The sequence below is a fragment of the Papilio polytes genome, unplaced genomic scaffold, assembly GCF_000836215.1.
Source record: "Papilio polytes unplaced genomic scaffold, Ppol_1.0 DF821289.1, whole genome shotgun sequence".
NCBI classification, from domain to species: domain Eukaryota; kingdom Metazoa; phylum Arthropoda; class Insecta; order Lepidoptera; family Papilionidae; genus Papilio; species Papilio polytes.
The window spans coordinates 3,990,268-4,004,255 of record NW_013527915.1 but is presented as its reverse complement, the minus strand read 5'-3'; the positions used below and the strand labels follow the sequence as shown (position 1 = coordinate 4,004,255).

The window sequence follows — 13,988 nt, the reverse complement described above, 5'->3', positions numbered from 1 at the left end:
ACTCACTTCTCCGGCTTCGGCAAGACCTACCACTTCTCCTGCGTCTCGCCCTTCCAGTTCACCTACCCCAACGTTGTATACATTTAAACGCGATAGTTCCTTCATATGATAACCGATGGTTCCGAAACATGTTCAGAGGTGCGAGGCGCCCCTGAATATTGTCCGTCCTGATTATTTTCCTCCATTCATAGCATTTACAATTAATTCATTGGCACAAATAAAGAGCAGCAGGAGATATGGTTAGTGCAGTAGGTGTGCTTACCGTCTGCATGAGCATCGGTTTTATTTTGTTTGTAGTTGGCACCCCTTGGTTTGGCCCTTGTCTTTATTTTATGTTACTAACAATTATTTTTAATTCATCATACTAACTCGAGTTGATTTTATTTCGCTCTTATCAAGCTATTCATGTCACAGTTTGTCCCGCACTGAATAATAAAGAGACTGTCGTAGTCATATCGTAGAAGTTTATTATGATTTAATCTGTGATATTATTTTAAGATCTCATATAAGACACATATTTGTGATGATGTCTTTTTTACTATTACATACTTTAATTTTTTTGCTTAATTTACAATAATTCACTTCGGCATGAATTAAAAGTTGACAATAATTTGTTGCCAAAGATATATTTTTATTTACGTTTACGAGTATAATATTGTTTTTTAGTGTTGAATTTCACAATGCATCTCAGAAAAGTTTATTTTTTAAGTATACTTAGAATTGCATTAGCACTACGACAAGAACACAAGACCATTTGTTTGATCATTTTTGCTAAGAATATAAACAGTTGTTGATCAAACAACTGTTCCAAGTATTTCTTATGCACTCCCAAATAGCGGTTATGCATTTCCACCATTGATTTAAAATTATATTTTGTTATAATTTAATTTTACTGATATTAATCCGATTTGTGTTTGTTTTGATTTTTTTAATTATTTTCTGTACACAGAAAGTGATAAGATACCGAAACTAGGGTAATAAATCAAATTGTGTTACTAATATGATATCGCTTAGACTCTAAGCAACATTGACAACAAAAAAAAATTAAAGCAACTGGATTTATCTTACTAAGGCTGTTCTACACAAAGCGAGTAAATAAACAACAAAATCTTATAGCATTCTGTGTACAGGTTACAGCTTTGCTATGTAGTATAGCTGCAGTGGGAATTGAGTGCGTTAACGCGTGTTGTTTTATTCTGTTCTCCCCATGTTTGTTTGCGCGTTCGCACTGTCACTAACGGCACGGCAGCGAGTCGGTCCGAGAGCCTCGTCCACACCCGTCAGCGCCAAGAACGCGTTGCAGGTACAGTATCCCACGATCGCAGCGCGGTAAGCCGGGAATATCGTGCCCACCTATGGCATATAGTAGATCTCGTATCGTTAGATATCAAAAAGACCCCGTATCCTTCCTGCTCTCCTTGTCCTAATCTTCCTTTATTTCAATCGTTTTATTTTACCTGAAACTTAAACCTTATCTCAATCTTGTTTAGACTATCTTTTGTAAATCTCAAGTCTCATTTGGTTAGATATCGAATGCCATATTCTTTTGTTTTGGATACGGTTGTCTCTCTTACTCCTATGGTAACGATACGACATCTATAAATCATTAGTGTAGGCTCGGTATATTGGTTGAAAATCATACGTGGGCTTCATGTCAAAAGACATTTTGCAACTCTTGCTAATCAATAAACATATTTCGTATCATTTAAGCTATTTTATTGAGTTTTTAAAATTTGACATTTTAAATGTTGAATTAAAAAATATGGCATTTCGAGAAAATGGCTTAAATTATACTTTTTGTTTAGAAAGATTGCAAAATATTTTTTTTTCTTTTGATTTAAAGCGCATTGTGGTTACCTATCCCGGCTATCGCAATGTAATTGTTGGGAATTTCTTTAATTGTAACTTTTGAATGTTGTTGAATTATTTCTAACAAAAAGTTTTTTCGAGTGATTTTGTTTTCACTTGTTTAAAATTCTACTATTAAGGATTAACAATAGGTAATAGTTCTATATTCCACGAATTTTAATTAATGATTTGTAATAACTTAAACTTGATAATAATGCACAGAAAAGTACAAAAATAAATGTTCCACAATAAACCAGATTTTGTTTACAAAATGTGTCATGTTGTGATTTTATGTGATACAATCTCCATATTAGCGTTTGTCTAAGGCAAAAAACTGTGATATTTGATTTTGAACTCTTTCGCGTATATACAAAATGTATTGTCCAATTTTTGCTACATTTATTTTGTCGCAATGGAAACAAATTTATTTATTGTTTTATTTTATCCCAGTGCCTGTAAGAATTGATGATATTCATTTAGTTAAGGACTCGTGTAATTAGGCATTCCTTATATCTTATGAATAATGTCTTTTATGACGACTTAGTCTTGTATTTTATAGTAACGATGTAGACCTAAGAATTGTGTAGACGCGTAAATAAAAAAAAAACTTTCTCAAGTGTAACCTAAGTATTTATAAACTGTTTAACTTTCAATAAAATTGGTATTTCTGAAAATTTAATTAGTACTTTTGCATGTATAATTGAAGCATTTATGTCTATATAGTTCTTAGGAGTTTTATAAGCTTGCTTTAGATATTTACTATGTATGAATAATATTAAAAATATGCATTAATATTAAGATTTAATAAAACAATGTCTGAAGTGTGGTGTCTTAATTATTTTATCCCAATATTTTTTCTGCATAATAAAATATTCCTATAACTAACATATGTGGTTTTATTGCAATAATGTTATGCTTGTGATTGCATGTCGACTTCACGACGAAACGAGTTATATGTTAACAGATCTCTTTACGTCAGATTTGATATAAGTAACTCTATACGTCGGATGGGTCGGTTTGGTGCTTGGATGTTTGAATACACGAACCTGTAAATATATTTTCTGATTAATTTATAAAAAAAAAGTGATCGTAGACTTCTGATTACCATCAGATTCATTTAAACTACATAACGATCTTGATACATTATGTATCGAAGTAGCTATGCTTCTAAGCTATGGGTAAGGAGAATTGCATGATACCAAAATCCTGCAAATACACTGCTCTTGTACATACCAAAGGTATACTTAAAAATATTTAAAGTTTGAATGGTGCTTCTTTAACTCAACCCAATGTCAATTGGCCATAAGTGGTGCACTTTGTATATATGCGTACGCCAAGTTGGGTTTCGATGGTCTAACGAGACTTCTGTACAAAAAAATATACAGATGAATTGAATACCTCCTTATGGGAAGTCGGTCAAATATAAACCCTATTACACTCTGTTCTACTAAAGATATACTGAAATTTAATTCCACTGGATCTAATTTATTAACGTTTTTCTACAAGATCAATATGTAAAACCTTTTAGTGTGAAGTAATTTATAAGAGCTATATAAGGAATTTCATCGATACAGGATTTTTTCACGCAACTAGCTTAGGTTTTAGCACAAAATGTATCAATTAAGCCTAGATGTGAAGAGTTTACTTTTCTAAACCCAGTTTTAATGGGTTTGAAAAGTAAACATTAATATGGTCAGATAAAGTAATTGATGTTAATACTTGTTTGCTTTAGTAAGTTACACCTAAGGGGAATATGATTATTTAGGAAAAAATGATTAACGCCAATACCTTTTTGCATGGTATAGTAAACAAACAGTAATATTAGTCACTAGAAGCGATACAGTACGCGGTGGGAACGGTGAGCAATTAGCAACTGATCATGTTAGGGTTGCCTATCAACTAACGTCCAACGATTAACGATAAAAAAATATACAAGAGACTTGTTAACTCACACAACTTAAAAATAATGAATGCAGTGACAAAAAACGACGTTCACTATTGTTTCTTAGCGGAAAAAGCCATCTATTCACTTGATTTACTATTTCAATTTCAATACTAGCTGTTGCTCGCGACTTCGCCCTTGTGAAATTAAAATATATAGCATATGTTATTCACAGAAATTATCTTTCTAACGGTGGAATTATTTTTAATCGGCCCAGTAGATTTTGAGTTATTTCAATACATACAAAGGTACAAATCTTTCCTCTTTATAATATTAGTATAGATAACCCGAAGATATCCAGTTAAAGTCGTAACCAGTATATGCATTTTGCAAAACCAGAGAGGAGGCAACCCTAGGTCGTGTAGGAGGGCGTTAATGCGCCGTGCGCTACTGCCGTGCTCTCGATGCTGTAATCTCTCAGAATATCGTTAATATTAATTTTAAACAATTATTGTTGATGCCGATCTCAAAAGGTTTCGTAAATCAGATCCCACTATCGTGCAAAGATAAAGGAGTCAAAACAAGTCCATCGATATTTGGAACTCCTATAAGGTAACATGCGTCACAAAATCCCTTTAGTACCTAAAATAAAAACGCAGTAAACATATCCAATATCGAGACGTCATACAATTTAATTAGTACACGATTCGTGTGAAGATCGAATTTCTCAACATTTGTATGGTTGCTTCGACGGAAGAGAGGGTTGTAAAATACATTTCATTTTGGTTGTTATCCACAACTCTGTCTTTATTTTCATCCGAATTGTTTGTTTTTCATACAGCCTTGGTTATCCTTTAAATTAAAAAAAATGGTAATTAAATATACATTAACTGACTTCGCCTATTTGCAATGGACTTCGACAGATGATGAAATATGAAAATGATGTGACATGTAAAACATGATCTCTTTATTATAATAATTAACTCATAATGTATAAATATAGAACTGAAGTTAATCCAACCTACGCTAAGTTAACTATTATCTCGACTTGGTACTCGACATGCTGACGGCATGTTTTGACCTCTAAAGCAATCTAATTAATTAAATGATACATTGATTTAATTTACGTTAATCTTACTTCTAAATCATATTAAAAAATACGAAAGTTTGGATGTATGTTAGAGTTTGTAGACTAAGCTGAACGGATTTCCATGAAATTTCGTGTAGATGTCGATAGTCTGGAAGAACACAAAGGCTACTTAGTCTGGTTTTTTTTAATTGCACGTAGTAAATATTTAGCACTGATTATTTCACTAAACTAGTGTCGAGCTATTATTATACTTGGTTTCTAAACGTACAGATATCTAAGAATGATGCATGCGACGGTACAACACAAATTCTCTGTTGAGAAACACTGCACAAATACGTTATGGTGAAAAAAGTTGTAAGACCGGTTTTATTATAATAGCCATAATTCTCGATCGGGACAATTTAATTCATAAACTTACATCATAGATAAAATAAATTATGCATGACGTTTAGTAATAGATATAATTAACGTTATTAGTCAGTGGGAACCGAATATGTCGCGAGTTATGCGACATTACCATAATGTTTTATGATATCAACTAATCGATGGCCAATTAAAAAACAATGTAGGTACAATGTCTAAGTTAATTGTTCTACTGTCTATGGTCTGTACCTTTGTTTTTAATTTTAATTGTCGTCCGGTGTTTTAAAGATTTTGTTTAACATTAGTTATTTTTGTTTTCAAAGAGAATATGTGAGATTGCAATATGTTTTTTTTGCGTATTTACAGTGCAAACCCACAGTCGTACAAAGCTATTTTAATACACCTAAAAGTTGATTTCCCTTTGTTACAACAGAAACAAGTGGAATTGTATAGAATTGTCGGAGTTATCGCGCCTTAATGATGTGGGTATTCGAAAATTAAATTTGATAAACCTTTTGAAATGTGAACTACAACAAACAATCGTGAAGTGAAGCAAACCATGGATAAAGCAAAGATTCTCGGTGGAAAAGAAGTACGCTTTTCAGTCTACTGTGTCTCTGAAGAGCTTCGGATAATGGTTCAGATTGTATACGAATTTTAGCTGCCTGACGAAGTGCTTTGAAGTAATCAGCAATTGGGACAACGGAGATTTTCCTGAATGAAGATAACTTTACAGATATAATTTAACTTTTACTTTTGCTCATTGTTTTGTATCACACACAGTTGTTTATTTATTGTTTAAGCAGTCTTTTAATGTGGTTATTAGATATCGGTGACCGCTTCACGATAGTGAGTGTAGCAATTGATACAAATTTGATGTATTTTCAATATTTCTAAAGCAAAAATTGTACTACAAAGATAATGGTTAATTGTGGAACATTTTAAATTTAATTTACTTCACAAATCGTAGTTACACGTATTAACAAATAGTGTAACTTATGTTGTTTATATGAGACATATTTGTGTTAAACTACAGGAGCTATTGCGGGAGAAACAACATCACTTGGAGCGGTTGATGCGTGAACGAGAATTGGAGCGCGCAGAGATCGCCAAAGTGTCCCTCCAGGCGGAAAGAGCGGAGACCGCCTTGGAAATTATTAAAAAAGAAGCAACACAGGTACGAATATCTAATTTTTTGTTTTAAGATTTTGTTGTATGTAAAAATAAAGAAAAAACACGTTAAAATAAAAACACTGTTACAGGCCAGCACAGAAAATGCAAAACTTAAAATCGAACTGGACAAACTCAATAAAATGTTGGAGGACGAAAAGCAGAAGGTGGAAGACCTCATGTTCCGAAACGAAGAAGAGAATATTAATCGAGAAGATTATAATGTAAGAATTTAAATAAAAAGCATTGATTTAATTTCTTACACGTTAAAAAAAATGCTGTTGTTATTACCAGTATTAATAATATATTTTTTATTTTTCAGAGATATAAGGATGCCATGGAGGTTAGTAAATCGACTACAAATAAGAAGAGTTTAATTCCTATCTTAACTAGTTTAAGTAGTATATACTTTGTTTAACTTTTATATTCGAATTAATTTCTTAAATTTCAGCAAGAGAAGGCAGCTAGAGAGAAACACATTCGTGAACTGGAAGCAGAGATAGCGCTGCAGTCCGCTAGAGCTGACACTACAGCCGGAGCGCTGAAAGCACTTGAAGATCAACGCACTATCGAAGTCGCCGCCGTGGCAGAACAACACAAGGAAGAACTTTCCGCCGCTCATAGTCAGTAACCTTACATCTTTACAATAAGAACATAATTAACAATTTGTTTTATGAATGGTTTAAACATTTTAGCTTTATCATCAGAACTGCAGAAATTATTAGACGAAGCATATGCACTACTTAAAGAAAAAGAAAATGAAAAAGACTCTCTAGGCAAAAGTATGTCCGAAGAGTTAACTCGTGTTAAAGCAGAATATGAAAAAACATTAAATGAAGCTAAAACTAAAATAGCAATCGCTCAAACGGAATTTGAAACACAGGTTTCTGTTTTGACTGCCAAATTACAGTTAGCTGAATCAAAACTAGATGCTGAGAAACAGAACATAGAAAGGCTTAACAAAGAGAATAATCAAACAGTTATCGATCTCAATACTAAAATAACACAACTTCAAGCCGTCCTTGATGATAAAACATTGGAATTAAATAAAGGTAATAGGTTTTAAAACATTATGCATAAAGTTGTGTTGTAAATTCTAGTTTAACTAACGGTATCCTTTCTTTCAGTTTTAGGAATGAGTAAAGAACATGAAGTTAGCCTGAATAAGGAAATTACAAAGCTAAAAATGGAATTAAGCGCTAAAATATTAGACTTAGAACAATTAGAGGATTCAAAGAAGAAACAAGACAATGTGTTCAAAAGTCTGCAAGAGGAATTGAGTCGAATCAAAGAAGATCTAACAAATAAAGAGAATGAGTATGAAACATTTTTAAATGAAGTATCTCAACAAAACGAGAAAAACAAAGCAGAAATTTTGAAATTGCAACAAAATCTACAATCTAAGACAAAAGATTATGAAAGACTTCTCTCCGAGACTAGTGAATCTTCCAATTCTAATGAAAAAGTGATCAGCGAGTATAAGGAAACGCTACACGAAAGAGATAAGGAGATAATAAAGCTTAAAGATGAGTTTGAACAAGCTACAGCTAACTTCAATATTAAGCACAGCAAAATTGCAGAAGAGCATAAAAAGGAAATCGATGATCGCAATTCTAAAATAGAGCAGCTAATTAAAGAAATAGAAAGTCATAAACTAGCCTTAGATCAAAGTAAAATAGAATTGGATACACTAAACTCACAGTTTACGCTTAACGTAGATGAATTGAAGGCATTAAAATTAGAAAATGAACGTCTAAAACAATCTATTGAAGAATTAACCCAAGCTAATACTAATCTAAAAGAAAAGATGGCAGCTATGGAATTAGAAATAGGAGAACTAAAACGGCAACTGAATAGTAGTTTAGAAAAATGTGAAGAACTGCAGGTGACAAAAGAGAAGATAGAAAACGAGTATATGAACCTTACAGGCCAGACGACAGATTCAAATGAACAATTCAACAAGTTATCTCAACATTTGAAAGATACTGAAAAAGATCTTCAGGAACTAAGAGATAAACATAGAGAAGTCACTAACAATTATGGACGAGTAGAACAAGAATTAAAGCAGAAGCTGTTCAAGCTGCAAGAAGATTTTTCAGTAGAGCGAGGTCAATTATTAGATACGATAAATGAAAACATGGAAAAACAAAAAGTAGAAGAAATCAAAATTAAGGAATATGAAATGCATGCTCTAGAACTTAGCAATCACACAAAAGAACTAGAAAATCAGAACGATTCATTAATAGATGAAAATTCAATTCTTAAGAGAGAAATAGAAGGTTTAAGAGCGAAAGAACAAGAATTAAGTATTGAATATGACTCAATACGTAAGAAGTTAGAAATGGAAATCGATAGGTACAAGGAAGATGTGTCGATGCTTAAAGCTGAGGGGGCAACATCTGAAGTAAAACTGATGGAAAAGGTTGACCAGCTCACTGAAGCACAAAATGACTTAAATAATAAACTCGAAGAAGCAAGAAAACACGAAGATTCTTTACAAAAAGTTTTGGATGACATGACAGCGCAAATGAATAACAAAACCGCTCAGCACGAGAAGCAAATTGTTCATATTCAAGATCAGTTGGCTACAGTGAACGAAGAGTTGAATAAATGTAAATCTGAAGAACAAAGACTGAAGGACCTGCTAGAAGAAAAACAAAATTATATAAAGGAAATAACGCTTAAATCAGAAATGTTTGAAGTGGACGTGAAATCCCATTTAGAATTAATTTCTGAAAAGGATCGCCAATTGGCTTCAGTAAATGAAGAGTTAGGTAAAGTAACCGACAGTAAACAAAAATTGGAAGAACAATTCAATAATTTAACGGCAGAAGCTCTAGCAATAAAACAAAAGTATGATAATTTAGTCAGCAATTCAACTGCAGAAGAATCCATGTTAAAAGAGCAATTAGACCAAATGGAAGCGCTAAAGAAGGATTTGCTAATAATTTCTAACGAAAAAACACTTCTGGAATCAAAACATAACGATGTTTCAAATGAACTTAAAGATTTAAGAGTTAAATTAGAAGAAGCTGAAAAAGTTATTAAAGTAAATACCACCGTTACAGACAACTTATCGAAAGAAATAGGGGAAAAAGATGGTTTATTAAAAACACATCTCGACCAGATCACAGCAGATGCTCAGAAAATTAAAAAGTTAGAAGAAGAAATAACTGAGATTAGAATAAACATAACAAGCAAAGATAAAGCTTTAGAAGAACGTGAAATTGAGTTAACCAAATTGAAGAATTCTTTAAAATCGGAATCCAATGAAACACAGAACAATTTTAATGCGCTACAGTCGGAAAACGAACAATTAAAAGAAAAATACAAAAAGGAAGTAGAATCTCTGACCAATGAAACAAAAACTTTAAGAGTTCAAATTGTTGACAAGGAAAAACAATTGGAAAATCTACAGAAAACATATGAAAAGGTAACAGAACTACAAGAGCTATTAGCAAAATCCGAAAGCGATATAAAACAATTAACAAATATAAATGAAGGCCAAAAATTAAATTACGACGATTTAAATAAACAACTACAAACACAATTCGATGAATACAAAAGAGAAAGCAGGAGCAAACGAAATGACTTAAAAAATCAATTAAACGAATTCGAAAAACAATTGATTGAATCAAAAGGAAAACTGAAAGAAGAACTCGAGAAACAAAATCAACTTCAATGCAAACTTACGGACGCCGAAAAAAGGATATTAGAATTATCAGAAAAATTGGAATTATTAACTGTACAACAAACAAGCGATGTGAATAAGGACGAAAGACTAGAAAAATTGACACTTGAGTTACAAACAATAAGAAAAACTAGCGCCGAATCAATGGCTAAAAGTGAACTGACAATAAATAATCTGCAAATAGAAGTTGACAAAAAAATCAAAGACTTAAAACAAAAAGATGAAATGATAAATAAATTACAAGAAGAATTAAAGGTAACGAAAATACTCTTGGAGGTCTAGATGAGAATCGAGAATTTCCAAATTAATTGCTTTTAAATTTCCAGAGTCATAAAGTGAAAGCAGAAGTTGCAGAAAGGGAGAAGGCTATGATACAGAAAGAAATGAGTACGATGGGAAAGAATATTCGAGACAAAAATGACAACGACGCTATGGGTACTTTGGGACAAGGCGACAATGCCACTATGAAGTAAGAAAATCTAATATTCAATACTAATTTACTCTTGATTGTTTTGTAAAATAATTCCTTTGTTAAAGTGTACAAGAAGAAAAGGAAATTATCGATGGACAAGTGAGCTTTTTGAATTCGGTGATAGTAGACATGCAGCGGAAAAACGAGCAGCTAATGGCGCGAGTGCAAGCGCTGGAGGGGGGAACTACGCCAAACGAACCTCCATTATTGTAAGTTTATTACCTATATAATTGCTTACACCTTGTTTGTTAAAGTGTTCTTTTTATTTATTTAATACTTTTGCACAAATAATACAATAGTAAATTAAAGCTAAGTTACTACTAGTTTTGCGCAACGGCGGCCATATTACTCTATATGTAAAATTAATTTGTATGGTTACATTTGATTCCACTTTCATTTATAAACCCACAATATTTAGCTCTGTCTTGCACTTGTATATCTATGCACTGTCCTGTCTGTCAATTTCGTGACTTTGAATAATGTATAGCCCCCAATGTTCTGGTAGAGTGTGTCGAAATATCACTATAATAGACAAGGATGTAATTATAAATGTTTTAACATTGGTAGTAACGGTCGCAAGACGCGCGCGCCGCGTCTCTTCTGTGACATATGCGATGTGTTCGATGAACACGACACGGAGGAGTGCTCGCGACAAGCCGCCTCGCCGCCGCCGCCCGCGTGCGCGCCGCCGCCGCCGCGACCATACTGCGATATATGCGAAGGTAAACACACCTTACACAAGTTTTCTTTTATATCTGGTTCACATTTGGACTCGGATATGACGGCTGATAGAGATGCATGGAAGAGCAGCACATACTGTGCCGGCCCTCCATAAGGGATAAGGGCAAGTTGATGATGATTTGGACAGTAATCTTACTATCATATTAATATCATAAATGCAAAAGTACAGATGGATGAATGTTACAGTTTATAGCCTAAACTGTTGAACGGTTCTGGATAAAATGTGGGATAAATATGGAGTCTTTTTTTTTTAATTCCGCACGGATAGAGTCGCGGGCCAAAGCTATTGCTTTATAACTAAACCACTAAATCTACATCTATCTAATCTACAAAATCTACTTAAGTTTTTTTTTAATTTTGTGCAAACGAAGTTTCGTACAAAAGCTAAAAAATATTGGCATTTTATGAAAATGTGACCTCTTTGTTAATTTATAATTGTTTTCGTTTGTTGCAGTGTTTGGCCACGCTACTGAAAACTGTGATGAAGAAGAAACTTTTTAACGCCTATTTATTGAAATTTAGTTATATTGTTACCGTTATTTGTTGTTTGTTACTCTTGGCACGAGTATTATTTATTGTTTACCATTTACAGGTACGACTTGTTTAGTAGTTGATATCTTAGAAATGTTGTACATAAGATCTTTGATCTTTTATCTAAGTTTTAATTTAGCATGTTATTTTAAAATAAATCAGGTGATTGTCTTTTTATTTTTGTTATGTTCTCTTGCGCATTATCTGGATATAATGCATACTGAGGAATATTTTTTAATGAGCACTTACGCAAACCCAATCATGGTTTTATTCTGTATTGTAAACAAAATATGATTCAAATTAACACCAATATATAGTGAAATTTTTTTAAAAGCAATAAAATTATGAAAGAAAGTCTTGTTTTATTCCGAAATATAAACTATAGTAAATTAACAAAATGAAATATGTTATTGATTTCAAAAATTTATTATAAATAAACAAATTATCCAGTAAAATTAATTTAATCTAAGCCATCCTTCTTTTCCTTAATTGCCTCCTGAAACAAAAGAAAGATTAAATTAAGTTTTAATAAAAAATTAACATCACAATACTGTTACATAATTTTATGTTACTGTAAGGTGTTGAAGTAAAGCCTCTGTCTTTAGGCATGTTAAGTATTTTTATAGCACTAAACTTGTTATTTAACAACGGAATAATAGAATTGTCTTCATTACACTTGGTCTCATGATATTCAAAGCAACATGTGCAATCTCATAGAATGCACTAAATTTATTTTAAACTAGCTGTTCCCGAGCGGCTTCATCCACATGAAATTATGAAAATTTTATTTCATTGTTTACATTTGTCAAATTATCAATAGCAAATGTCAAACCTTGGCAATCTTTCTTTCTTGATGTTGGCAGCAACTTATGGTCTCTTTCCCACATTAGGGTTTTTATCCAAAATATTGACTCCCTATATTTAATGGCGTGAAAATATATAGCGTAAGGCCTGACGTAAGTTTAGGGCTTTTTATTAAAAAAGGAATTATTCAAAAATATACTGTAATTGCCAACATCTTAGGCAACAAAGAAGTGTGTGTTTACACTTTATTATAATAGTATAATATAGATATAGATAATTTTAACATGTAACTAGTTTATTTACTCAAAATCTAATATTAAGCCGGGAAAAAGCTAGTTACTTGCATGCATAGAATTGAGAAAAAATTAAGAAATATGCATTGTTCCAAACTATGTACTACATTTGTGACAAAATCATCGAGATCTAATAACTCATTCTGAAGGTATGTAGTAACAAACATTAATCTATCCAAACATTAACATTTTATAAGTATGGTGTATGATACTTGTCACTGGCAGTCTACATTTTAAGATATAAAACTTAACAGCATAAAGATACAAACCTTAAATCTTTCTTCAAACAGAGACAGTTCTGACGTAAGATCTGTGAGAGCATTCATGAAAGCCTCCTGCGGTGTGTAGTCAGATGTTGTTTGTATGCGTAATACAAACTTATGTTCCAATGGATGTGGAATTTTGTAACCGGCGAACAATACTTTAGGATCCTTCAGAAGTTGGCTGCATGAAAAAGAAATTAGTTACCTGTCAGTTGTTTTTATTGTACAATATGAATTTAGACTTGTAGCATAGTCAATAAAGTATGATCTTAAAAATGAGTAATTGTTTCCTTTAGTTATGTAATGTCTAGAATGTGTATGTGAATGATTTGCCTGCAATTCCATTTGACAGCACTTATAAATCACTGGATTCTTTAATATATCAAAACATAATAGATATTTTTAAAATGTAATGAATATTATACTTACTGTCTAATCATGTTACCAAGAGTATGATCTTCCTTGTTTACAGTGAAAATAGCTGCGTTCGTCACCTTTGTATCTTCTTCCTTTTGAACTCTGTAAAAGTTATAATAGTTTGAGCAGGTTTTGGACGTTTATAGTATGTTAAAGTGATGAAGAATTTATGTTAATGTATTACTATTCTAATCATTGAAGCAAACGAAATATTCAAAACAGATCATGTTTATTGAAATTATAAGCAAATTAAAAATATTCTTACTTCTTTTCTCCGTCATACAAAAGAAATGACTCGAATGTCGGTGGCGCATTCATCTTGAAATGTAATCAAATGCTACTCGATAAATATTACGATTCCAACAAATTGTAAGACTTTTTAGGTTTTCTTACACCGATATACACAAAGCAAAGATGCTGAAT

The 13,988-nt window shown here is 32.3% G+C and overlaps 3 protein-coding genes across 4 annotated transcripts in view; 2 read left to right on the top strand and 1 right to left on the bottom strand.

Moving 5' to 3' along the window:
• The window catches only part of LOC106109127 (restin homolog), a 31,867-nt gene extending 30,911 nt beyond the window's left edge, over positions 1-956 (top strand). Inside the window, exon 9 of the mRNA XM_013290530.1 lies at positions 950-956. Coding sequence (XP_013145984.1) covers positions 950-956 — 7 coding nt within the window. The remainder of the gene's footprint in view (positions 1-949) is intronic.
• On the top strand, positions 7-12,142 carry LOC106109302 (CAP-Gly domain-containing linker protein 1-like). Of its 2 annotated transcripts, none has more exons than XM_013290752.1 (11): positions 7-1,303; positions 6,220-6,360; positions 6,446-6,577; positions 6,676-6,696; positions 6,805-6,976; positions 7,061-7,405; positions 7,481-10,299; positions 10,371-10,513; positions 10,582-10,725; positions 11,084-11,238; positions 11,712-12,142. In XM_013290752.1, the coding sequence occupies exons 1-11, from the start codon at positions 1,208-1,210 to the stop codon at positions 11,756-11,758; spliced, it is 4,215 nt and encodes a 1,404-aa protein (XP_013146206.1). In that variant the 5' UTR covers positions 7-1,207; the 3' UTR covers positions 11,759-12,142. The 2 variants fall into 2 exon arrangements, with proteins under 2 accessions (XP_013146206.1, XP_013146205.1); XM_013290751.1 differs by having other exon boundaries at positions 7,049-7,405.
• Positions 12,143-12,198: 56 nt separating this feature from the next.
• Positions 12,199-13,988, bottom strand: LOC106109303 (DNA-directed RNA polymerase II subunit RPB11-a). Its single transcript, XM_013290753.1, has 4 exons — positions 13,831-13,988; positions 13,578-13,667; positions 13,155-13,329; positions 12,199-12,284 (listed from the first exon to the last, which is right to left on the bottom strand). Exons 1-4 carry the CDS (start codon positions 13,881-13,883, stop codon positions 12,249-12,251), a joined length of 354 nt encoding a protein of 117 aa, XP_013146207.1. The 5' UTR covers positions 13,884-13,988; the 3' UTR covers positions 12,199-12,248.

Bases quoted from the DNA above. Each gene is read 5' to 3' on its own strand.
- LOC106109303 (XM_013290753.1), bottom strand. From the start codon at position 13,883: ATGAATGCGCCACCGACATTCGAGTCATTTCTTTTGTATGACGGAGAA. The intron at 13,668-13,830 runs GTAAGAATATTT...TAACTTTTACAG, and splicing joins TTGTATGACGGAGAAAAGAA to AGTTCAAAAGGAAGAAGATA. The intron at 13,330-13,577 runs GTAAGTATAATA...TTTTTCATGCAG, and splicing joins CTTGGTAACATGATTAGACA to CCAACTTCTGAAGGATCCTA.
- LOC106109302 (XM_013290751.1), top strand. From the start codon at position 1,208: ATGTTTGTTTGCGCGTTCGCACTGTCACTAACGGCACGGCAGCGAGTC. The intron at 1,304-6,219 runs GTACAGTATCCC...GTTAAACTACAG, and splicing joins GCGCCAAGAACGCGTTGCAG to GAGCTATTGCGGGAGAAACA. The intron at 10,726-11,083 runs GTAAGTTTATTA...TAACATTGGTAG, and splicing joins CCAAACGAACCTCCATTATT to TAACGGTCGCAAGACGCGCG.